General features: G+C 41.1%; 1 protein-coding gene across 2 annotated transcripts in view; it reads left to right on the top strand.

Moving 5' to 3' along the window:
• The window catches only part of LOC126309740 (protein lin-52 homolog), a 28,271-nt gene extending 3,606 nt beyond the window's left edge, over nt 1-24,665 (top strand). For both annotated transcript variants that reach the window (XM_049992101.1, XM_049992102.1), the window contains exon 4: nt 24,512-24,665. In XM_049992101.1, the coding sequence (XP_049848058.1) occupies nt 24,512-24,624 (113 nt within the window). In that variant the 3' untranslated portion in view covers nt 24,625-24,665. The remainder of the gene's footprint in view (nt 1-24,511) is intronic.
• The last annotated feature ends 1,177 nt before the right edge of the window (nt 24,666-25,842 follow it).

Raw genomic sequence — 25,842 nt, 5'->3', positions numbered from 1 at the left:
TGTTCACAGTATGAAGCAGGATAGTTCTTCACATTATTAACATACATGCCTACATCACACACTTCACAACTCCACTTAGTACGACTGGTATTAGCTGCTTTGTTACAAAGTACACGTGTAAGGTTATTGAAACTTTTCTCAGGTGCTACGTTGGGTTCTGAAGGAGTTCTTTCCACCATTTGGGGTTGACTTTGTAGCTCTTGAAACACATGCAGTGATTGCAAGGAGATACACTAGGAACGACATGGATGTGCCCTGTTCACATCTTTATTTGAAAATTGGCTACTAGTTCACAACAGTCGCAGCATATGACACCACCATTTTTTACTTTTTTTGCCGGTTTCATGTAGGGACTTTATTATATCCATGCAGGTATCCCATATGAGGATTGTAATCTTTTACAGGTTGTAGGCACCATATCTCAGCTCCTGTGCTGTCATTTTTTTTCTTGTGGATGTTGACGCGTCCTTTGTTTTGTCAATTGCAGAAAAAGAGGGTGTTTTTTTTTTTTTTTTAAACCTTTCATAACATAAGAGACAATTTCTTCTTCAGAACAGACAAATTGGAAGTCTCACTAATTAATGGAAAATCTCATATAAAGATGTGAAACAATTACTAACAAAGAGATAGAGGGGCTGGCCAGTACTTACCTCAGCTCAGTACAGCCGATAGAAACACAAAAAACAACCGAAAATTTAAGTTCCTAGCTTTCGAAATAAATGTTCCTTCATCAAGGAGGAGAGAGGGGAAAGAAAGGGAAGAGGGGAAAGTGGATTTAGTTACTCACAACCCAGGTTATGAAGCAACAGGGAAAGAAAAACAGGGAAGGTAGCAAGGATGGAGGCATGGTTGTCAGAGGGAAGCCAAAGTTATTCTACTGCAGGTACTGTGCCAGCTTCAAACCAAAGAGGATGCATACAGAAGTAAAGAGGTGTGTAGTATAAAGATGTAGGATGAAAAGATGCATGAATGGCTAAAGAGGAAAGGGAAAGAGGAGAAGACTGAAAAATAAATTGGAGTGAGGTTGTTTAACATAGGTTCAGTCCAGGGGGATGGCGGGATGAAAGGATGTGCTGGAGCGCAAGTTCCCATCTCCGCAGTTCAGAGGGACTGGTGTTGGGTGGGAGAAGCCAAATGGCACATACGGTGTAGCAGGTTCCTAGGTCCCTAGAATTATGCTGGAGGGCATGCTCCGCTACTGGGTATTGGACATCTCCTAGGCGGACAGTTCGTCTGTGTCCGTTCATGCGCTCAGCCAGTTTAGTTGTTGTCATACCAATGTAAAAGGCTGTGCAGTGCAGGCATGTCAGCTGATAAATGACATGTGTAGTCTCACACGTGGCCCTGCCTTGAATTGTGTATGTTTTCCCAGTAGCGGGGCTGGAATAGGTGGTTGTGGGGGGGATGCATGGGGCAGGTTTTGCAGCGGGGTCGGTTACAGGGGTAGGAACTGCTGGGTAGAGAAGGTAGTCTGTGAATACTGCAGGGTTTAACAAGGATGTTACGGAAGTTAGGGGGGACGACGAAAGGCAACTCTGGGTGGTGTGGGGAGAAGTCTCCTCTGTCTACCCTCTTCTCACTGCTGAAATCTAAAGACATCCCAACTCACCCTCGGTGAACAGAGGTAATGAAGTAAAATAATTATTGAGAAATGCCTTGTGGTTCAATCCATGAAGGCTTTGTCGTAATTTTGACTCTAGCACCTTTATTTATTTCGTAGTGTTTCCTGCGGCTTTATAGTAAGTAACAGCTGGTGCTGTTCCACATCCCAGAGGATCTCCCGATTATGAATCAACTGGAACGAGAAGTACATTTAATCTAACCTCATCTCAAACTGTAATATGCAGCTGTTTCCATTTGCTTGCAACAATATTTTATGATCCCTATTTGTTGGCCTCTGGGGTAAATATTGCTTCACACTGGAACAGCCCATGTATCTGATATTCAATCGCACACTGGTTCTCTGTTGATTGATAAGAGTGATAGAAAGGACCGGAAATGTAGAAGAGGATGTACCTTGTATAATTTACCATAGCCACCTTCTCCTTTCTTGGGCTGCTGCTCATTGTCATTTACATTGTTGCCCAGCAACCAAGAAAATATATTTCATGAGAACACTGAATAAATGTATGTAACTCCCTACACAGGATCAGAAGACCAGTGATGTTTATACTGGGTCATCTCTTTGTGCCCGTTAGTAGAACAATAAACATTTCCAGATATGTGTATTAAGGCAAAATGGAAAAATAATGTCTTTTGCCCCTAAACTTCCCATTACATTTACGTACCTTACAGACGGCTGTTGTGTGATGTAAAATCTCTACTTTATCACTGTAGTATTTATAAGGACATGCTGTCTAGGGAGGACAAAAGTAAAGCCCTATGGAAAAAAGACTGCAATTAATATACCATAGGTATATATGTATATAAAGTGGTATAAATAAAATAGAAAGAAACTTCCACATGGGAAAAATATATTAAAAACAAAGATTCCAAGACTTACCAAGCGGGAAAGCGCCGGCAGACAGGCACATGAACAAAACACACAAACACACACACACACACACACACAGAATTACGAGCTTTCGCAACTGGCAGTTGCTTCGTCAGGAAAGAGGGAAGGAGAGGGAAAAATGAAAGGATGTGGGTTTTAAGGGAGAGGGTAAGGAGTTATTCCAATCCCGGAAGCGGGAAGACTTCCCTTAGGGGAAAAAAAGGACAGGTGTACACTCTCTCTCGCGCGCGCGCACACACATATCCATCCGCACATACACAGACACAAGCAGACATATTTCACTAGGACGTATATAAAGTGGTTCCTTTGTATTGTATCATCTTATCATTCTGTGTTAAAATGTATTGAATGTTGTTTGTACTCTTGTATTCACATATTTGTAAGTTCCATTCCTTGAAATGGTTTCCTGTAAGCTGACTTATATTTGGACAATATCCATATAGTATTTATTGTCTACAGATGAATAAATAAAATAAGTAAATAAATCTTGCAAGAAATCTACATATTTCATCTTCATTTGTATGCACAAAATTTGTTGAGCCTCCCATCTTTTGAATTGCATTTAGATTTGTTTCATATATTATTGTAAGTAACAACTCTGGAGGGAATAGTGTAAGAAAGATTTCTGTTGGTGATTCTTTGCCCCCTTCAGCACTAGGACGTGTATTGTCATAAGTCTTTTGAACCTTTTTAAATCAGAAACTGCTCCCATGTAACTGCATCATCAGCTGTTGTTTGCAGCACTTGCTATTGATATGGAGAATCACGTTAAGTTACTGACAACTATACTGGTTCATCATTGAAAATAGAATGGTTTAGAACTTGTATGTATTTCATTGTCAAAACTCTAACTTTCACTATGAGATATACAACAGTCGGTCACTTCGTATTTCATCATGTATCACCAATGGCAAGGAAAGCATATATGAAGAAGAGAAATTTGTTAACATCGAGTATAGATTTCAGTGTCAAAGTCTTTCCTGAAAGTACTTGTGTGGAGTGTAGCCATGTATGGACATGAAACATGGACACTAAATAGTTTTGACAAGAAGAAAGTAGAAGCTTTCGAAATGGGGTGCTACAGGAGAATGCTGAAGATTAGATGGGTAGATCACATAACTAATGAGGAGGTACTGAATAGGATTTGGGAAAAGAGGAATTTATGGCACACCTTGACTAGAAGGGATCGGTTGGTAGGACACGTTCTGTGGCTTCAAGGGATCACCAATTTAGCATTGGAGGAAAGTGTGGAAGGTAAATATTGTAGAGGGATACCAAGGGATGAATACACTAAGCAGATTCAGAAGGATGTAGGTTGCAGTAGTTAATCAGAGATGAAGCAGCTTGCACAGGATAGAATAGCATGGAGAGCTGCAGCAAAACAGTCACTGAGCTGTAAACCACAAACATTTCCATTAATATTTCAGTATCTAACTCACTTGCTTTGAATTTTCTTCTGGAACAGTGGGTGAACACTCAAAGCCTTAAAAGAAAAAAATCCTCACTAACTGGTGTCAGTCTCCCACGGTTTAAACAAGCCTGTGGCCATTCATGCTGCCCTTCTCTGTATATGTTCAATATCCCGTGTTAGTCCTATCTGGTATGGGTCCCACACACTTCAGCAGTATTGTAGAACGAATCGCACTAGTGATTTTTAAGCAATCTCCTTTGCAGACTGACTGTGGTTTTCCAGTACTCTACCAATAAACTGAAGTTTACAACCTGCTTTACCCACAACTGAACCCATGTGATCAGTCCATTTCATATCCCTACAGAGTGTTACACCGAGATATTTGTATGGGTTGGACAATTCCAACAGTGACTCATTGATATTGTAGTCATAGGACACTAAGCTCGCGGTGTTTTTTAAAGCAAAATTTTACATTTGTGAACGTTTAGATTAAGTTGCCAATCTCTGCACCATACTGAAGTCTTATCAAGATCTGACTGAATGTTTATCCAGCTTCTTTCAGGTAACACTTCATCATAGATAATTGCATGCTCTGCAAAAAACCTGATTTTGCTGTTACTAATGTGTGCAGGGTAGTTAATGTACAATATGAACAGCCAGGGTCCCAACACGCTTCCCTCGGGCACACTCAGTGTTACTTCATCTGATGATGACTTTCCATACAAGATAACATGCTCTGTGCTCTCCCTACCAGAAAATCCTCAATCCAGTCACAAATTTCATTTGATACCTCATTATGATAGTACTTTTGACAGTAAGCGTAGGTCCAGTACTGAGTCAAATGCTTCTCAGAAGTGAAGAAACATTGCATGTGTCTGGTTGTCATCATCCAGCGCTTTCAATATGTCATATGAGGAAACTCTGAGTTAGGTTTCACATGCACAGAATTTTCAAAACCTGTGCTGGTTGGCATTGAGGTGGTCATTGTGTTAGACACCTCGTTTTGTTGGAGCTGAGAATATGTTCTAAGATTTTACAACAAATTGACGTCATGGATGGTAATTTTGTGAATCGCTTTTAGTACCCTTCTTGTAGATGGATGTGACTTGTGCCTTTCTCCATGCACTGGGCATGGTTTTTTGTTCGAGGGATCTATGATGGATACAGTTAGAAGAGGAGCTCACTTGGCTGTAAATTCAGTATAGAATCTGACAGGCATTCCATTGGGGCCTGGAGATTTGTTCAATTTCAACAGCTTTATCTGTTTCTCAACACCATTGACACTAATACTTATTTCATTCATCTTTTCAGTGGTACGAGGATTGAATTGGGACAATTTTCCTGGGTTTTCCTTTCTAAAGGGACATTTGAAAATGGAGTTAAGCATTTCACCTTTTGCTTTGCTACACTCAATTTCAGTTCCTGTCTCATTTGCTAAGGACTGGGCTCTAACTTCGGTGCCACTAACAGTCTTTACATACAACCAGAATTTCTTTCGTTTCTGTGTCCAGTGCATGTTCAGCTATTCTATTAAACTTGAGCCAGAGATTCTGTACATGCTCCTCCCCTGTGTTGAAAGTTAAGATCCTCATGAACATTGAGATACGGCACTTCTTTTTTTTATCTAGTTTACTGAACATATATTTCTTACTAGGTGTTTTAGTTGCCTGTGTCCTTGGAGTCTTTTTGACACCATGACTGAATAAAATCTTCTTGGTTTTCAAGCTGCATCAATTCAAATCAAATTCTCGCACTAGTTCCACCATCACTAAAGTAAAACTACTGACTGCCAGTGCTGGCATTATTTCTCACTTGCATACCTACATTTATGGCTGCTGGCAACAATCGGAGAGGGCCAAAACAATGTGTGTGTGGGAGACGAGTTGGGCAGCTCGTAGCTGCTCTGGCCCACCGAGGGAGCGATTGACATTACGTGGCACAAGGAGTCGGTGCCACATTTGAAACTGCCGCTCCCGCCTCCCTGCAAGCATTAAGCATCCGTTGTTGCTTCCTTTCAACATACTCAGTGAATAGACCTGGTCTCTGTTGAAATTGTTACTATTCATTCTAATTTCAGCCACCTCCTTTGTAAAGGAGTCCCAGTATGTTGACACATGAGCCAAGACTCTCGTGTTCTAAGGCTGTATTTTGTGTCCGTTTTCAAGGCAGTGCTCAGCTGTGGCTGATTTGTAGAGCTGCCTTTGCTTAATGTTTTTCTTGTGTTCCGTGCAACGCTCCGCAAGTGTGCGAATTGTCTGCACTAGATAGATGCGGCCGCACTTACAAGAAGGGACACCATAGATACCAGGCACATGAACAGCTATGTCATCTTTAGCAGGGCATTTGTAATGTCTCTTTTGCGGTAGCCATTCTACCTGAACACATAGCTCAAGTGCTGCAAATAAGGCTGTAGGTGGTCGTCGTCAGAAATAAATTTAGCCCTCTGTATTAATATGTTCAGGACCACTTCATTTTGTACAGGGTGGTGAAAACTACTGGTGTTCAAATATCGATCAGTGTGCATCAGTTTCCTTTGCACTGAATGACCAAGGCAGCCTTCTGCTCAACTAAAACCTCCAAGAACGCTAGCTTGCCATCCTTCTCCATCTCGATGGTAAATTTAATGTTGGGATGGACACCTTTCATGTTATTTACGAACTGCTACATTGTATTCTCACCGTTAGTCCAGATGAGGAAGGTGTCATCAACATGCCTAAGGAGCGAGATGGACCCAACACCAGGGTTCAGAGCCTGCTCCTCAAAGTGCTCGATGAAGAAATTCTCAACTGCAGCAGACACCTTCCGCGGATGCATTGTTTCGGCCCACTCTAATTGGTGCCAGTGGCCATAATCATAGGTATGTAAGTGGGAAATAATGCTAACCCAGGCAGTCTGTAGTTTTACTCCTGATGACAACGGTGGAGTTAGACATTGAAAGCTCAAGAATTTGATTCAAATTGTTGTGGCTTGAAACCCGATAAGTAGTATTAACACATGTAGTTGCTTTCTTTGTCAACAGTGAATTTAGTGATTGCTATTGTTAGTTCCATAAATAGTTCTACTAGTGTAACTGAACTTGGGTAATGTAAAGTAGATCATTGGCACAGCGGAAAGTTCCACAGGACTGGAAGAAGGCCCAGGACATAGCAATATATAAAAAGGGTAGAAAATCGGATGCACATAATTACCTGCCAGTTTCACTGACATAGATTTGTTGTAGAATCATGGAACATATTTTGTGTTCAGACATAATGATCTTTCTAGACTCTGAGAAGCTTATTTGCAGAAACCAGCACTGTTTTAGGAAACAGCAGTCATGTGAGACACAGCTGTCCCACTTTGTGCATGATATACAACAGGCTCTAGATACCGGCTCCCAGGTTGATGCCATATTTCTCGACTTTTGAAAGGCGTTAGACTCAGTTCCACACTGTTGCTCGCTCCAAAAAATGTGTGCTTACGGTCTATCTGATGACATATCTACATCTACATGACTACTCTGCAATTCACATTTAAGTGCTTGGCAGAGGGTTCATCGAACCACAATCATACTCTCTACTATTCCACTCCCGAACAGCGAGCGGGAAAAACGAACACCTAAACCTTTCTGTTCGAGCTCTGATTTCTCTTATTTTATTTTGATGATCATTCCTACCTATGTAGGTTGGGCTCAACAAAATATTTTCGTATTCGGAAGAGAAAGTTGGTGACTGAAATTTCGTAAAAAGGTCTCGCCGCGACGAAAAAAGTCTATGCTGTAATGACTTCCATCCCAACTCGTGTATCATATCTGCCACACTCTCTCCCCTATAACGCGATAATACAAAACGAGCTGCCCTTCTTTGCATCCTCTCGATGTCCTCCGTCAATCCCACCTGGTAAGGATCCCACACCGCGCAGCAATATTCTAACAGAGGACGAACGAGTGTAGTGTAAGCTGTCTCTTTAGTGGACTTGTTGCATCTTCTAAGTGACCTGCCAATGAAACGCAACCTTTGGCTCGCCTTCCCGACAATATTATCTATGTGGTCCTTCCAACTGAAGTTGTTCGTAATTTTAACACCCAGGTACTTAGTTGAATTGACAGCCTTGAGAATTGTACTATTTATCGAGTAATCGAATTCCAACGGATTTCTTTTGGAACTCATGTGGATCATCTCACACTTTTCGTTATTTAGCGTCAACTGCCACCTGACACACCATACAGCAATCTTTTCTAAATCGCTTTGCAGCTGATACTGGTCTTCGGATGACCTTACTAGACGGTAAATTACAGCATCATCTGCGAACAGTCTAAGAGAACTGCTCAGATTGTCACCCAGGTCATTTATATAGATCAGGAACAGTAGAGGTCTCGGGACGCTTCCCTGTGGAACACCTGATATCACTTCAGTTTTACTCGATGATTTGCCGTCTATTACTACGAACTGCGACCTTCCTGACAGGAAATCACGAATCCAGTCGCACAACTGAGACGATACCCCATAGCTCCGCAGCTTGATTAGAAGTCGCTTGTGAGGAACGATGTCAAAAGCTTTCCGGAAATCTAGAAATACGGAATCAACTTGAGATCCCCTGTCGATAGCGGCCATTACTTCGTGCGAATAAAGAGCTAGCTGCGTTGCACAAGAGCGATGTTTTCTGAAGCCATGCTGATTACGTGTCAATAGATCGTTCCCTTCGAGGTGATTCATAATGTTTGAATACAGTATATGCTCCAAAACCCTACTGCAAACAGACGTCAATGATATAGGTCTGTAGTTAAATGGATTACTCCTACTACCCTTCTTGAACACTGGTGCGACCTGCGCAATTTTCCAATCTGTAGGTACAGATCTATCGGTGAGCGAGCGGTTGTATATGAGTGCTAAGTAGGGAGCTATAGTATCAGCGTAATCTGAAAGGAAGACTTGCCCGTATCAAGCGATTTGAGTTGCTTCGCAACCCCTAAGGTATCTACTTCTAAGAAACTCGTGCTAGCAGATGTTCGTGTTTCAAATTCTGGAATATTCCATTCGTCTTCCCTGGTGAAGGAATTTCGGAAAACTGCGTTCAATAACTCCGCTTTAGCGGCACAGTCGTCGATAACAGTACCATCGGCACTGCGCAGCGAAGGTATTGACTGCGTCTTGCCGCTCGTGTACTTTACATACGACCAGAATTTCTTCGGATTTTCTACCAAATTTCGAGACAATGTTTCGTTGTGAAACCTATTAAAGGCATCTCGCATCGAAGTACGTGCCAAATTTCGCGCGTCTGTAAATTTTAGCCCATCTTCAGGATTTCGCGTTCTTCTAAACTTCGCATGCTTTTTCCGTTGCCTCTGCAACAGCGTTCGGACCTGTTTTGTGTACCACGGGGGATCCGTTCCATCTCTTACCAATTTATGAGGTATGAATATCTCAATTGCTGTTGCTACTATATCTTTGAATTTGAGCCACATCTCGTCTACATTCGCATAGTCAGTTCGGAGGGAATTGAAATTGTCTTTTAGGAAGGCTTCTAGTGGCACTTTATCCGCTTTTTTAAATAAAATTATTTTGCGTTTGTTTCTGATGGATTTGGAAGAAATGGTATTGAGCCTAGCTACAATGACCTTGTGATCACTAATCCCTGTATCAGTCATGATGCTCTCTATCAGCTCTGGATTGTTTGTGGCCAAGAGGTCAAGTGTGTTTTCGCAACCATTTACAATTCGCGTGGGTTCATGGACTAACTGCTCGAAATAATTTTCGGAGAATGCATTTAGGACAATCTCGGAAGACGTTTTCTGCCTACCACCGGTTTTGAGCAAGTATTTTTGCCAACATACCGAGGGTAGGTTGAAGTCCCCACCAACTATAACCGTATGAGTGGGGTATTTATTTGTTCAGAGACTCAAACTTTCTCTGAACTGTTCCGCAACTGTATCATCGGAGTCTGGGGGTCGGTAGAAGGAGCCAATTATTAACTTAATTCGGCTGTTAAGTATAACCTCCACCCACACCAATTCGCATGGAGTATCTACTTCGACTTCACTACAAGATAAACCACTACTGACAGACACAAACACTCCACCACCAATTCTGCCTAATCTATCTTTCCTGAACACCGTCTGAGACTTCGTAAAAATTTCTGCAGAACTTATTTCAGGCTTTAACCAGCTTTCTGTACCTATAACAGATATCAGCTTCTGTGCTTTCTATTAGCGCTTGAAGCTCAGGGACTTTTCCAGCGCAACTACAACGATTTACAACTAAAATTCTGACTGTTCCTTGATCCAAGCACGTCCTGTAATTGCCAAGCACCCTTTGACATTGCAGCCCATCCCGCACTTTCCCGAGACCTTCTAACGTAAAAAACCGCCCAGTCCACGCCACACAGCCTCCGCTACCCGTGTAGCCGCCAGCTGAGTGTAGTGAACTCCTGACCTATTCAGCGGAACCCGAAACCCCACCACCCTATGGCGCAAGTCTAGGAACATATGCGGTTGTATAGAAAGTTTCCTAACAGACAGAGCAGTATGTCGTCCTGAATGAGGTGACTACAACAGAAACAAGTATAACTTCACACGTGCCCCAGGGCAGCACAATAGATCAGCTGCTTTGTAAGATTTAAATAAACGATCTGCTTGATGGTATTGACAGCGGCATTAGACTGTTTGCCGATGGTGCTGTAGTCTACAGGAAAGCAGTATCACATGAGTTTTGTACAAATCGATAAGAATTTGCAGAAAATAAATGCTCGGTGCAATGACTGGCAGTTATCTTTCACTATTAGTAATTGTAACCTACTGTGTATAACCGCAAAAATCCCCATTAACCCTGTGGCGTATAGTGTCCACTACAGTGGACAGCTGTTAATGGTCGTTTCTGTGGCATTTTCAATGAGTCCTGAGGCTGCAAATGCACACAGTTCACTGCAGTGGGCACTTCCTACTGGTGTTGTTCTGCATGCATTTTCAGCCTCATGACTGACTGAAAACACCAGAGAATTGACCATTAAAAGTTGTCCACTCCCGTGAAATTCATGCAACACAGGGTTAATGTAAGACTACAAAATAAATGCCCAGTCTTTGGAAGCAGTAACATCTGTTTAGTGTCTGGGTGTGATTATTTGAAACGATCTTAAATGGAATTATAAGATTACACAAGTAACTGGCAGGGTGAACTCTAGATTGTGGTTTATTGGTAGAATCCTGAAGCAATGCAGTCCTTCAACAAAGGAAATTGCTTACAACACGTAGTTCGTCTAGTCTTGATAGTATTGTTCGTCTGTATTGACCCTTACCAGTTGGGTCTGATTCAAGTGATTGAGAAAGTCCAAAGAAGATTTTAGCCATTGCAAGAGCATTACAAATTTCATAGAAAGGTTGAAGTGGGGCACACTTGGAGATATACGACATGTTAAACGGAAGGGGCTGCTCACTAAATTCCGAAATTCGATCTTCGCCGAGGATTTAGAGCATATACACTCCTGGAAAAAGGAAAAAAAGAACACATTGACACCGGTGTGTCAGACCCACCATACTTGCTCCGGACACTGCGAGAGGGCTGTACAAGCAATGATCACACGCACGGCACAGCGGACACACCAGGAACTGCGGTGTTGGCCGTCGAATGGTGCTAGCTGCGCAGCATTTGTGCACCGCCGCCGTCAGTGTCAGCCAGTTTGCCGTGGCATACGGAGCTCCATCGCAGTCTTTAACACTGGTAGCATGCTGTGACAGAGTGGACGTGAACCGTATCTGCAGTTGACGGACTTTGAGCGAGGGCGTATAGTGGGCATGTGGGAGGCCGGGTGGATGTACCACCGAATTGCTCAACACGTGGGGCGTGAGGTCTCCACAGTACATCGATGTTGTCGCCAGTGGTTGGCGGAAGGTGCACGTGCCCGTCGACCTGGGACCGGACCGCAGCGACGCACGCCAAGACCGTAGGATCCTACGCAGTGCCGTAGGGGACCGCACCGCCACTTCCCAGCAAATTAGGGACACTGTTGCTCCTGGGGTATCGGCGAGGACCATTCGCAACCGTCTCCATGAAGCTGGGCTACGGTCCCGCACACCGTTAGGCCGTCTTCCGCTCACGCCCCAACATCGTGCAGCCCGCCTCCAGTGGTGCCGCGACAGGCGTGAATGGAGGGACGAATGGAGACGTGTCGTCTTCAGCGATGAGAGTCGCTTCTGCCTTGGTGCCAATGATGGTCGTATGCGTGTTTGGCGCCGTGCAGGTGAGCGCCACAATCAGGACTGCATACGACCGAGGCACACAGGGCCAACACCCGGCATCATGGTGTGGGGAGCGATCTCTTACACTGGCCGTACACCTCTGGTGATCGTCGAGGGTACACTGAATAGTGCACAGTACATCCAAACCGTCATCGAACCCATCGTTCTACCATTCCTAGACCGGCAAGGGAACTTGCTGTTCCAACAGGACAATGCATGTCCGCATGTATCCCGTGCCACCCAACGTGCTCTAGAAGGTGTAAGTCAACTACCCTGCACAGCAAGATCTCCGGATCTGTCCCCCATTGAGCATGTTTGGGACTGGATGAAGCGTCGTCTCACACAGTCTGCACGTCCAATACGAATGCTGGTCCAACTGAGGCGCCAGGTGGAAATGGCATGGCAAGCCGTTCCACAGGACTACATCCAGCATCTCTACGATCGTCTCCATGGGAGAATAGCAGCCTGCGTTGCTGCGAAAGGTGGATATACACCGTACTAGTGCCGACATTGTGCATGCTCTGTTGCCTGTGTCTATGTGCCTGTGGTTCTGTCAGTGTGATCATGTGATGTATCTGACCCCAGGAATGTGTCAATAAAGTTTCCCCTTCCTGGGACAATGAATTCACGGTGTTCTTATTTCAATTTCCAGGAGTGTATTATTACCATAAACTATCAAATCGTGCAATGATCACCATTCAAAGATAGGGAAATTAGAGCTCGTACTGAGGCATTGAACCAGCCATTTTTCCCTCGCGCGATCACGATCCGTGAGTGGAACGGGGGGGGGGATATGACTTTTCCGCGAATTGTGCCCTCCGCCACACAGTGTTAGGTGGCTAGTGGAGTATATGTGTAGATGTATAGTTTTTTTTCCCCAGTAGCTGTAAAATTTTACCATGAGTAAGTAGTGTGGGCTCTGTGTACGTTTGCGAGTAGTCGGTTACAGTGTGGAATTTGTTCAAAGTACTTTCATTGGGGGGGGGGAGTGGAATCACTCGCGGAAAAATTCCTGTATGTAGTAGTTGGTGTTGGAGCTGCACCTTTTTTAGACTGAAGTCAGCTGATATGTATACCTGCTTAAAGGAAGTCCCTCTAACTAAGGGCTCACCTTCAGAGGATGTAATGTGTCCAAGTAGAAGAAGGAATTAGCATATTTCATCAAAATATAAGAGGTATTAGAAATAAAGTCAGTGAACTGCTTATTGGTGTTGACTATGAAATTATTGGTATATAAGAGCACCACTGAAATAATTTGACAATTCAGAGGCTTCCTTTACCAGGATACATATCAGCTGGCAGTTTTCAAGAAGTTACTTGCGGGATGGGGGAGTGCCTATGTACGTAAAAAAAAAAAACCATTTGGCTTCATAGATGTATCATGGCACTGCACTGAACAGATATTTGAATGTTGTGCAGGGGCAGTTGAATTTATTGAAACTAAACTTCTAGTAGTTGTTGTTGTTGTATAGGCCCCCCTAACTCTGTATTCAGATCATTTCTGCTCAAGCTGGAGGGGGGTACGTTATTCACTTTGTAGGAAATACCAGAAATTAGTCATGGTGGCTTAAATATAAATTTGTATATGATGGGGCAAGAAAAAGGATGTTGGTATATCTCAAAAATTCATATGATCTGATGCAGACTATTTTTTCCAACTAGGGTGCAGGGGAACAGTACCACAGCCATAGACAATATTTTTATTCATTCTTCATTACTAGATGGGCATTCTGTTAGTAAAAGGGTGAATGGCCTTTCAGACCGTGATGCACAATTTTTAACACTGAAAGGCTTTAGTACTCAAACAAATGTCACATTTAATTACAAACTATGTAGGAAAGTTAATCCAACAACAGTAGTTTTTTAAACCCTGTCAAGGAACAAGAGTGGCAGGATGTTTATAGTGCCGATAACATAGATGGTAAATATAATGCTTTCCTTAACACATTTCCCATGCTCTTTGAGAGTTGCTTTTCATTACAACATTCTAAACGGGGTACTAGCTGTAATAGGCAGCCTGGGTGGCTGACTAGTGGGATATCATGTAGAACAGAGCGAGAATTAAGTCAAAATGTTAGAAATAGTCACAATCAAGCTACAGTATCCATTACAATCAGTATTGTAAGGTGCTTAATAAATGTTATTAGAAAGGCAAAGAGTATTTGGTATGCAAATAGAATAACTAACTCACAGGATAAAATTAAAACCATATGGTCAGTTGTGAAGGAAGTGTCTGATTAGCAGCACAAGGTCGGCGATATAAAGTCAGTTCGCAGTAAAAATATTTCTGTACTGATAATTCAAATACATGTACAGTATTTAACGATCATTTTCTGAGCATTGCTGAAGAATTAAATAAAAATTTAAGTTTCTACAGGGAATTGTATAACTTTCTTGGCAAATGCCTTTCCGAGATTGATGTCTGAAGTACTCAACTACGATACAAGCAAGAGGGAGATTGAGTCAATAATTAAGTCACTGAGAACTAAGGACTCTCATTGTCATGGAGTGCCTATCAGAATATCAAAGTACTGTGCTGCACATGTTAGCCCAGTATTTAGCCATATTTGTAATTTTACCTTTAGGAATGGTCAGTTTCCTGAACAATTAAAGTTCTCAGTAGTAAAGCTGCTTTATAAAAAATGGAGAAAGGGATAATGTAGATAATTTTAGACCTCTTTCTATACCATCAGTATTTGCTAAAGTTATTGAAAAGGCCGTGTGTATAAGAATAATTGATCATTTTATATGTGCAGTTGGACTTCAGAAGTCATTTAACAACTAAAAGTGCTATATTCTCTTTTCTCTGTGAGGTACTGAACACGTTAAACAAAAGGTTTTAAATACTAGGAATATTTTTGAATTTAACTAAGGTATTCAATTGCATTAATCACAAAATACTGCTCCAGAAGTTGGACCATTACAGAATATATGGGAAGTAGCTCGCAGACAGCAGACAGCACAAGGCCATTATTCACAATAATGAGAGAGGCTATGTTGTGGGGTCTGAGATTATTTATATAAATGGTATGCCCTCTAGTATATGGGTAACTCTAATATATATCAGTTTGCTGATGACACTAGCTTGGTAGTAAAGGATGTCGTGTACAACTTTGGCCCGGTTCCAAATTGTGCATTTCATGATGTAAGTTCATGGCTTGTAGAAAATAAATTAATACTAAATCACAGTGAGACTCGGTTTTTACAGTTTCTAACGCACAATTCAACAAAACCAGACGTTTTAATTTCACAGAATGAGCATGTCGTTGTTGTTGTTGTTCTGGTTGTTGTTGTTGTTGTTTGTTGTTGTTGTTGTTGTTGTTGTCTTCAGTCCAGAGACTGTTTTGATGCTGCTCTCCATGCTACTCTGTACCGTGCAAGCTTTTTCACCCCCCAGTACCTACTGCAACCTATATCCTTCTGAATCTGCTTAGTGTATTCATCTCTTGGTCTCCCTCTACGATTTTTACCCTCTGTGCTGCCGTTCAAAACTGAATTGGTGATCACTTGATGCCTCAGAATATGTTCTACCAACAGATCTCTTCTTCTAGTCAAGTTGTGCCACAAATTTCTCTTCTCCCCAATTCTATTCAGTACCTCATCATTAGTTATGTGATCTACCCATCTAATCTTCGGCATCCTTCTGTAGCATCACATTTCGAAAGCTTCTGTTCTCTTTTTGTCTAAACTATTTATCCTCCATGTTTCACTTCCATACATGGCTACACTCCATACAAATACTTTCAGAAAAGACTTCCTGACACTTAAATCTATACTCGATGTTAACAAATTTTTCCTCTTCAAAAACGCTTTCCTTGCCATTGCCAGTCTGCATTTTATATCCTCTCTACTTTGACCATCATCAGTTATTTTGCTCCACAAATAGCAAAACTCATTTACTACTTTCAGTGTCTCGTTTCCTAATCTAATTCCCTCAGCATCACCCAATTTAATTAGAGTACATTCCATAATCCTCATTTTGCTTTTGTTGATGTTCATCTTATATCCTCCTTTCAAGACACTGTCCATTCCGTTTAGCTGCACTTCCAGGTCCTTTGCTGTCTCTGACAGAATTACAATGTCATCGGCGAACCTCAGTTTTTATTTCTTCTCCATGGATTTTAATACCTACTGCAAACTTTTCTTTTGCTTCCTTTATTCCTTTATGGCTTGCTCAATATACAGATTGAATAACATCGAGGATAGGCTACAACCCTGTCTCACTCCCTTCCCAACCACTTCTTCCCTTTCATGCCCCTCGGCTCTTCTAACTGCCATCTGCTTTCTGTACAAATTGTAAATAGCCATTTGCTCCCTGTATTTTACCCTTGCCACCTTCAGAATTTGAAAGAGAGTATTCCAGTCAGCATTGTCAAAAGCTTTCTCTAAGTCTACAAATGATAGAAAATAGATTAACGAAAGTCAAACCTACGTTTCCAAGATAAGTCTTAGGATCGGTATTGCCTCACTTGTTCCAACATTTCTACGGAATCCAAAGTAATCTCCCCTGAGGTCGGCTTCTACCAGTTTTTCCGTTCATCTGTAAAGAATTTGCGTTAGTATTTTGCAGTCCTGGTTTATTAAACTGATAGTTCGGTAATTTTCACGTCTGTCAACCCCTGCTTTCTTTGGGATTGGAATTATTACATTCTTCTTGAAGTCTGAGGGTATTTCACCTGTCTCAAACATCTTGCTCACCAGATGGGAGAGCCAGCCCTAACAAAACTCTACCAAGGCTGTCAGTAGTTCTAATGGAATGTTGTCTACTCCCAGGGCCTTGTTTCTACTCAGGTCTTTCAGTGCTCTGTCAAACTTTTCACGCAATATCGTATCTCTCATTTCATCTTCATCTACATCCTTTTCCATTTCCATAATATTGTCCTCAAGTACACTGCCCTTGTATAGATCCTCTACATCCTCCTTCTACCTTTCTGCTTTCCTTTCTCTGCTCAGAATGGGGTTTCCATCTGAGCTCTTGCTATTCATGCAAATGGTTCTCTTTTCTCCAAAGGTCTCTTTAATTTTCCTGTAGGCAGTATCTGTCTTACCCCTAGTGAGACAAGCCTCTACATCCTTACATTTGTCCACTAACCATCCCTGCTTAGCCATTTTGCACTTCCTGTGGATCTCATTTTTGAGACGTTTGTATTCCTTTTTGCCTGCTTCATTTACTGCATTTTTATATTTTCTCCTTTCATCAATTAAATTCAATATTTCTTCTGTTGCCCAAGGATTTCTAGCAGCCCTTGTTTTTTGTACTTACTTGATACTCTGCTGCCTTCACTACTTCATCTCTCAAAGCTACCCATTCTTCTTCTACTGTATTTCTTTCTCCCATGCTTGTCAATCATTCCCTAAAGCTCTCCCTCAAACTCTCTACAGCCTCTGGTTCTGTCAGTTTATCCAGGTTCCATCTCCTTAAATTCACACCTTTTTACAGTTTCTTCAGTTTTTATCTACAGGTCATAATCGATAGATTGTGGTCAGAGTCCACATCTGCCCCTGGAAATGTCTTAAAATTTAAAACCGTGTTCCTAAATCTCTGTTTTACCAGTATATAATCTATGTGAAACCTGTTAGTATCTCCAGGCTTCTTCCATGTATACAGCCTTCTTTTATGATTCTTGAACCAAGTGTTGGCTATGATTAAGTTATGCTCTGTGAAAAATTCTACCAGGCGGCTTCCTCTTTCATTCCTTGCCCCCATTCCATATTCACATACTATGTTTCCTTCTTTCTTTTTCTTCTACTGAATTTCAGTCACCCACGACTATTAAATTTTTTTGTCTCCCTTCACTATCTGAATAATTTCTTTTATCTCATCATACATTTCATCAATCTCTTTGTCATTTGCGGGAGCTAGTCGGCATATAAACTTGTACTACTGTGGTAGATGTGGACTTCGTATCTATCTTGGCCACAATAATGTATTCACTATGCTGTTTGTTGTAGCTTACCCACATTCCTATTTTTTTTATTCATTATAAACCTACTCCTGCATTACACCTATTTTATTTTGTATTCATAACCCTGTATTCACCTGATCAGAAGTCTTGTTCCTCCTGCCACCGAACTTCACTAATTCCCACTATATCTAACTTTAACCTATCCATTTCCCTTTTTAAATTTTCTAGCCTACCTGCCCGATTAAGGGATCTGACATTCCACGCTCTGATCCGTAGATCGCCAGTTTTATTTCTCCTGATAACGTCATCCTCTAGAGTAGTCCCCGCCCAGAGATCCGAATTGGTAACTATTTTACATCCGGAATATTTTACCCAAGAGGACGCCATCATCATTTAACCATACAGTAAAGCTGCATGCCCTCGGGAAAAATTGCGGCTGTAGTTTCCCCTTGCTTTCATCCGTTCGCAGTACCAGCACAGCAAGGTCGTTTTGGTTAGTGTTAAGACCAGATCAGTCGATCATACAAACTGTTTCCCCTGCAACTACTGAAAAGTCTGCTGCCCCTCTTCAGGAACCACACGTTTGTCTGGCCTCTCAACAGATACCCCTCCGTTGTGGTTGCACCTACGGTATGGCTATCTGTATAATTGAGGCACGCAAGCCTCCCCACCAATGACATGGTCCCTGGTTCATCGAGGGGAGAATGGGCATATGATTAGTGAAACTGAACAGTTCAAATTTACTGAGTGTTCAGATAGATAGTAAGTTGTGGAAAGCCCACATTCAGGATCTCGTTCAAAACTTAATGCTGCCATTTTTACTATTCGTACGGTACCTGGAATGAGCGATCATTCGACACGAAAATTAGTCTACTTCGTTTATTTTCATTCGCTTATGTCATATGGTATCATATTTTGGTTAAACTCTTCCTATTTTGAAAGGATTTTTTTATTTTTTGTTTTATTTATTTTTTGTTTTATTTATTTTTTGTTTTATTTATTTTTTGTTTTATTTATATTTTTTGTTTGTTTTATTTATATTTTTTTGTTTGTTTTATTTATATTTTTTTGTTTGTTTTATTTATATTTTTTGTTTGTTTTATTTATATTTTTTGTTTGTTTTATTTATATTTTTTTGTTTGTTTTATTTATATTTTTTTGTTTGTTTTATTTATATTTTTTTTGTTTTATTTATATTTTTTTTTTTTTTTTTTGTTTTTGCTCAGAAACAGACTTTTCAAGCAATAACTGGTGTAAGTTCACGAGTCTCTTGTCGACCCATGTTCATGAGTTTGGGTATTTTGACATTGGCCTCTCAATATAGAGGTATTCCTTACTGTCATTTCTTGTTAACAATATTAGCTTATTCCCAAGAATAAGCAGCTTTCACTCATTTAATACCCGGCAGAAATCAACCTTAAGTCTTGTGCAGGAAGGTGTGCAGTATACTGCTGCATCCATTTTCAGTAAGCTACCACTAGACTTCAAAAATCTTAGCAGTAATCCACATGCTTTCCAATCAAAACTGAAGAGTTTCCTCATGTGTCACTCCTATTCTGTCGAGTAGTTCCTTGAAAAATTATGCTGATTCTTGTTGTATTGTTGATTGTGTTTACTTAAACTTATGGCTTGACTTTTTTGTGTTCATAAACATTTTATTTTTATCTGTTATTACTTTTATATTGTAATTCAAGTACTGACACGTACCATGACCTTGGAGATTTGATCCTCAATTTGGTCCTAAGGAACTTATCATGTAAATGAAATAAATAAATTTTGGTCCGTCATGCCACCGTGAAAGACTCGGAGGACACGTATCTTTACTCTAAATTGAGGACGTTATGCTCAGTGTGAGACTGCTGGGAAAGGTGCGGAAAAAATCACATCTGCAGAGTTCTTTAGCATTTTTGCAACAAGAGGTATTTCCTCACTTTTGCTCTTGTTAAGCACCATATCCCAACTGCTGCAGTGGGCAGAATTTTCAAGAGGACAAGTCACGCCATAGTGAGACAGCAGATACAACGGACAAGATATGAGCTTGATCATAATGCCAGAAACCTGTTTGATTGTTATCAACTTTGTTGCCATTCGATTGGGGGTGGGTAGATGAAGCCACTGCAGCACAACAGCATGCTAGTTTGTGGAAGACAATGTGTGAGCAATGTTAAAAGTTTGATTGCCTAACTCACAGAACAACTGACATGGGAATGATAAGATCCACAGAACGGTTGTTAATCTCACCAAACAAGAATTGAAGGACGGCTCTGTGGTAGCGCTGAATAAGGGCCTTAATTTTTCACCAGTCCCGTCACATCTGCCAATTTTAGAGATTATTAGTGAATAGAGCAGTGCATTCAGCATCTATCACACCACACACCTGAGGATGTCAGACTAACTGCCAGCAATATATTGTCGAAAGCTAAGCCACCAAAATCAAACATTATCCAGGAGGAATGACGTGGTTTGCGCATATTGCGTGAGAATGATGACTTGGTTGTCATGCCAGCCCACAAAGGAAATGCCACCTGGTTCTGAGCACTGAAGACTGCATTTATGACGACGCACACTGGAAGCTGTCGTGATCCGACACAGGCCTTAGTCAGGAAGACAGGGAAGTTATTAAAGGTATCTGGTTTACCAGATGAACTGATGAAGAAATTAATGCATCTTACTGCCAGACCTCCTAGGCTTTATGGACTGCTGAAGTCCATAAAGTTAGTGTAAACAGCTTGCCCATCTACAGACTGGCAAAACATCTTGCAGGATTATTAGCACCAAAACATGTTGTAATATTTGTTGAAATGCTCAAGAAAATAATAAATAGGTGGAAACGACGTAATGGTTAGTCTGGATGTGGAGTCTCTTTTTACGAAGGTGCCAGTAAAAGACACGCTGGATCTTTTGTGTCAAATGTTTCCGCCTGGAATTGTCAAGTTGTTCCCTCATGTTCTAACAACAACGAACTTCTTGCACTGTGAGCAAAATTATGAAATGATGGTTGGCACAGCAATGGGCTCACCACAGTAACCTGTAGCACTTTGAGGAGACGGCTCTAAACTTTGATGTTGCGTCCATCTTGCTTCCTTAGGTACATTGATGACACCTTCCTGATATGGCCTCGCAATGAAAATACACTGCAGCAGTTTGTGGACCACCTGAATGGTGACCATCCCAACCTTCGTGGAGGAGGAGGAGGAGGATGGCAAGCTACTGTTCTTAGATGTTTTACTTGAGCGGAAGGCAGGAGGCCAGCTTGATCTTTCAGTGTACAGGAGACCAACGCACACTGGTCAATATTTGAATACCGGCGGTTTTCACCTTCCTGTACACAAGAAGGCGGTTCTGAACATGTTAACACACAAAGCCAAAGTTATTTCTGATGACGGTCACCTACAGTCTTAATTGCAGCATTTGAGACACGTGTTCAGGGAGAATGGTTACAGCTGAAGAGACATTGCAAATACTTTCGGGTGTCACCGAAGGATGCCTTGTGAATTGGCAGAAGCCTAGCCGGCCGCTTTCCTGGCCATACTGTGGGGCAACAAACAAGAAGTTAGGATGTGTACTGCAGAGATGTGGATTGAGACCACTGTTCCGGCCCACCTCCAAGATACGAGCTATGTTGTACCTTACTAAACATGACATAGCTCTTAGTGTGCCCAGCGTGTATGGTGTCCCTTGCAAGTGCGGCAGCATCTGTATAGACCAGACAATTAACACAGTTGCAGAGCAGTGTACTGAGCACAAGAGAAAGATCAAGCGAAGGGGGCTTGACAAGTCGGCCAAGTCTGAACATTGCCTTGAAAATGAAAATGGACACAAAATACGGCTTGAGAGCACAAGAGTCTTGGCTCATGTATCAACATTATAAAAGAGGCGACTGAGATTAGAATGAACAGCAACAATTTTATCAGAGACCAGGGCTACACGCTGAGTATGGCTTTGGATGTTGAAAGGAAGCAGTGATGGATGATTAAGGATACAGGGTACTTGTAAATGGTGGAAAAACCAAAAATTTTTTTAGTGACTTGACTAAATTCTATAGTCTTTCCTGACTACATTGATATATACGTTACAAGGTTTAAAATGAAAAATGACCTATATATACCAAATTTTAAAGTTAGTTATGTATGCTGCCACGCCCTCCTTATTTCTGTTACAAAAACCAGTATTATTTTGAAAACAACTGTGAACTTTCTGTTTCCAGTGATTATACTTAAGATACATTGTATATGTTGGTAACAGTGCATGTTTCTAGTGCCTGTAAATGATTATCTTTGCCAGTATTTACTTTTGTTTCACTGAAGCAGTTTGTTCACGTGTCATTGAATGTTTCTTGCCCAAGTGCTACATATATTTGTGGAAGTACATATCTTTTGAAGTGCAATAAATACAAACTATGCCACGCATCAAGAAATTCAATAAAAGGAAATTCCATGGTAACTAGTTAACAAACAAAGCTAGCCACATTGTTGTTCTTCAGGAAAGAAAGTCCCACATGGCATGCCTCCTGGTGCTTCAAATTTTTTGTAGTGGATTTGTTGTTGCTGATGTAGGCATCTTATCTTCTTTGATACAGGAAGTGGCAAAATGTAAACAGTGTGATGCAATAGGAAAAGGATAAAAGGCTGCTCAAACATTTTGTGGTTTGATGGATCCTCCTCCTCCTCCTCCTCCCATTAGGTTCAGCAAGTACGTAAAAATACTTTTAGTTGCCTTGACTGTTGTGTCTAAATCATCTATGAAATGTTCAATAGCAGAAACTAAATATTAGTAGAACCAGGGACATTGCTGTTGCACTTGATGGGACATGGCAACGTCAAGGACATCGTTCCTTGAATGGTGTTGTAAGTACTTCTTCTCTGGAGAATGGAAAAGTTGTTGATGTTGAGTGTTTATATAAGTACTGCCACACCTTCCATGGTAACACTGAAGAACATATTGAACATCAGTGTTCTAAGACTTAAGATGGTTACAATGGAGGTATGGAGTGTGATGGAGCTCTAAAAATATTTCAGAGGCCCATTTATAATGTAAGATATATAAAGTACCTAGGTGATGGGAGCTCTAAAGCTTTCAATAAAATTAATGAGTTCAATGTTTATGGTGATACCATGGTAACAAAACTGGAGTGTTGTGAGCATGTGCAAAAGAGGGTGGGTGCTAGATTGAGGAGGCTATGAAGAGAAATGAAAGGGAAGTTGCTGTCTGATGGAAAATCTCTGTCTGGCCGAGGCAGATTGACAGAAACTGAAGTAGACCTTCTTTAGAGTTATTTTGGACTGATCATTAGACGAACTTTACCTCAGAATGATGTTACAGCAAAGATAGAAGCTGTATGGGCCACCTACTTCTGTAACTTGTCCACAGATGACCACCCTGTTCATGGACTTCGCCCTAAAGGAGCAGATTCTTGGTGTGGTTACCAAAAGCAAAAGAAAGTGGTCAAATATACCATACCATAATAAGCATTGTCTTCCTGAGCCTGTTGCGAATGAAATAAAAACAGTTTTTAGAGACCTGAGTGACCCTGTTTTGCATAGTAAATGTCTTCATGTGGGGCACTCAGAATACAAATGAAAGTTTCAACCATCGCATATGGGAAAGGTTGCCCAAGCATGTTTTTGTAGGACTAAATACATTAAAAGTAGTTGTACTAGATGAAGGGATATGTTTCAATAATAGTGATAGGAAGGTTGGAAGTCCTGAGAATCTGGGCATAAAATGTGGCTCTAATGTGGAGCAGCAATTGCTTGCATGTGACAGACAACAGGTGCACGAAGCTGAAAGATTCGCTCTTCAAGTTACCAGAGAAGCAAGAAGTGCTAAAAGGAATGCCAAGAGGAAGCTTAAAGAGGAAGAAATGCTGCAGGATGAAGAATATGCTTCAAGAATGTTCTGAGTCAGTTTAATTGGTCTCATATCTTCACTTGCAATTTCCCACAAGCTGTACTTTTCAGAATTTAGGTACAAATATTTCCTAAAGTTTATAAAGCATTGCTCTAATTTTTTTCTGTGACTTTCAATAGTCCATATTTATTGCAGAATCAACTAGATTATAGAAAAAATAACATTTTTATTAGGGAAAAAATTATAAAAATTAAAATGTAAGATGATACTTTTTATCCTTGTAATATACATAATAGGAAGAATTAAATAGGTCTAGTACCTCAGCCATCATGTCATGCATATCTGGTAAAAATTTGGTCTCCTTCAAATGCATAACATTGGATTAAATGGTACCTCAATTTGAGGAAGCATTTTGGACAAAAAAATTGCATCAATTTCTTTGTAATTTTTTTAATAACTGTAAGTAAGTTCAAAAATATTCAAAATTCTTCTAATTTGCTTAGAAAGTGTGCTACATTACCTGATATCAACAAAAAAAATCCAGTGCCTGAAAGAAATAGGTGTTGATTTTTACGTAATATTGAGCCGGAAAAAGTACTCTGTATCCTGAACACTTGTAGGTAGGCGGGAGCGGCAGTTGCAAATGGAGTGCTGGCCCTTCGCGCCACCTAACATCACTTGGTCCCTCGGCGGTTTGAAGCAGCTACTACGAGCTGCCCAACTCGCCTTCTGAGCAAACATTGTTTTGGGCCTCTCCGATTGGTGCCATCAGCGATCAACGTAGGTATATAAGTGAGAAATAATGCCGGCTCTGGCAGCCAGTAGTTTTACTTCTGGCGATGATCACAGAGCTTCCCATTGAAAGCTCTAGAATTTTATTTGAGTTGACGGTGCTTGAAAACCGAGAAGATTTTGTTCTGTTTTAGTTATCCTTTGTACTTTGGTAATCATTGTTGCCACAGCTGTGTCATGGTCACTAGTACCAGTTTCAGTGTAGGTATCCTCAAAGAGGTCAGGTCTGTTTGTTGCCATTGGATCCAATATATTTCCATCATGAGTGGGGTTCGTAGTAGTTTTCAGAGAAGAAATGTAGTAAAGTTTCACAGGATGTCTTATCATGCCCTCCCACTAACAAAACTGTGATTTTTCTCAATTAATTGTTGGATCATGATTGGGAACTTATGTACAAGTGAAATGAGATATTTGGTTACATCAGAAGATGAGTTGGGTGGACAATAAAGGATCCAGTAATCATTTTCTGCCCACTCATGGTACTGAGTCTTGCGCAAACAATCTCACATGCAGCTTCAATTTCTACTTCGGTGGATTTGAGTTTCTTGCATATTGCAACAAATACACCACCTCCATTCCCCATTTGTCAATCCTTTCACTATACAGTTAAATTTTCCCCAAAAATCGTACTGGTGTTAGTTTCAGGTTTCAACCAGATTTCTGCACCTAATATTACGTGAGCTTCACTGCTTTTCATAGTGCATCAAACTCTGGCACTTTGTTGCAAAAGCTTCAACAGTTTAGCATTATAATTTTAATATTATCATTTGTGGAAGGTTTTTCTTTTGATCTTACACTGATAATCCTGGGTATCCTACAGCTGTTGTTATCTGGACTGGATGGAGAGTTGCCTAATCTAAATAATAAAAAAAAACCATTTGTATGCATCCCACATACAGCCAGCTACCTGAGTAGCAGCATACAGTTCTCAACCCTTTGTCGCAAGTCAGGAAGTCACAGCCTAGCTCGACACACAACCTCTGAAGTCTTTGGGTAAGTCCTTCCCCTCAACTCAGAACGAAAGGGCCACAGTCAGTTCTGGGGACAATGATGTAAATTGTGAGTTTCGTTGATACTCCACATACAAGGCTGATCTTCTCAGCCTTCTCTGCCAGTTGCTGGAATGACTCAAGGCTGACCTCTGAGCCTAGACGGCAGG

This window comes from Schistocerca gregaria, unplaced genomic scaffold (genome assembly GCF_023897955.1).
Source record: "Schistocerca gregaria isolate iqSchGreg1 unplaced genomic scaffold, iqSchGreg1.2 ptg000384l, whole genome shotgun sequence".
Classification (NCBI taxonomy): Eukaryota; Metazoa; Arthropoda; class Insecta; order Orthoptera; family Acrididae; genus Schistocerca; species Schistocerca gregaria.
This window is presented reverse-complemented; position numbering and strand designations above follow the sequence as displayed.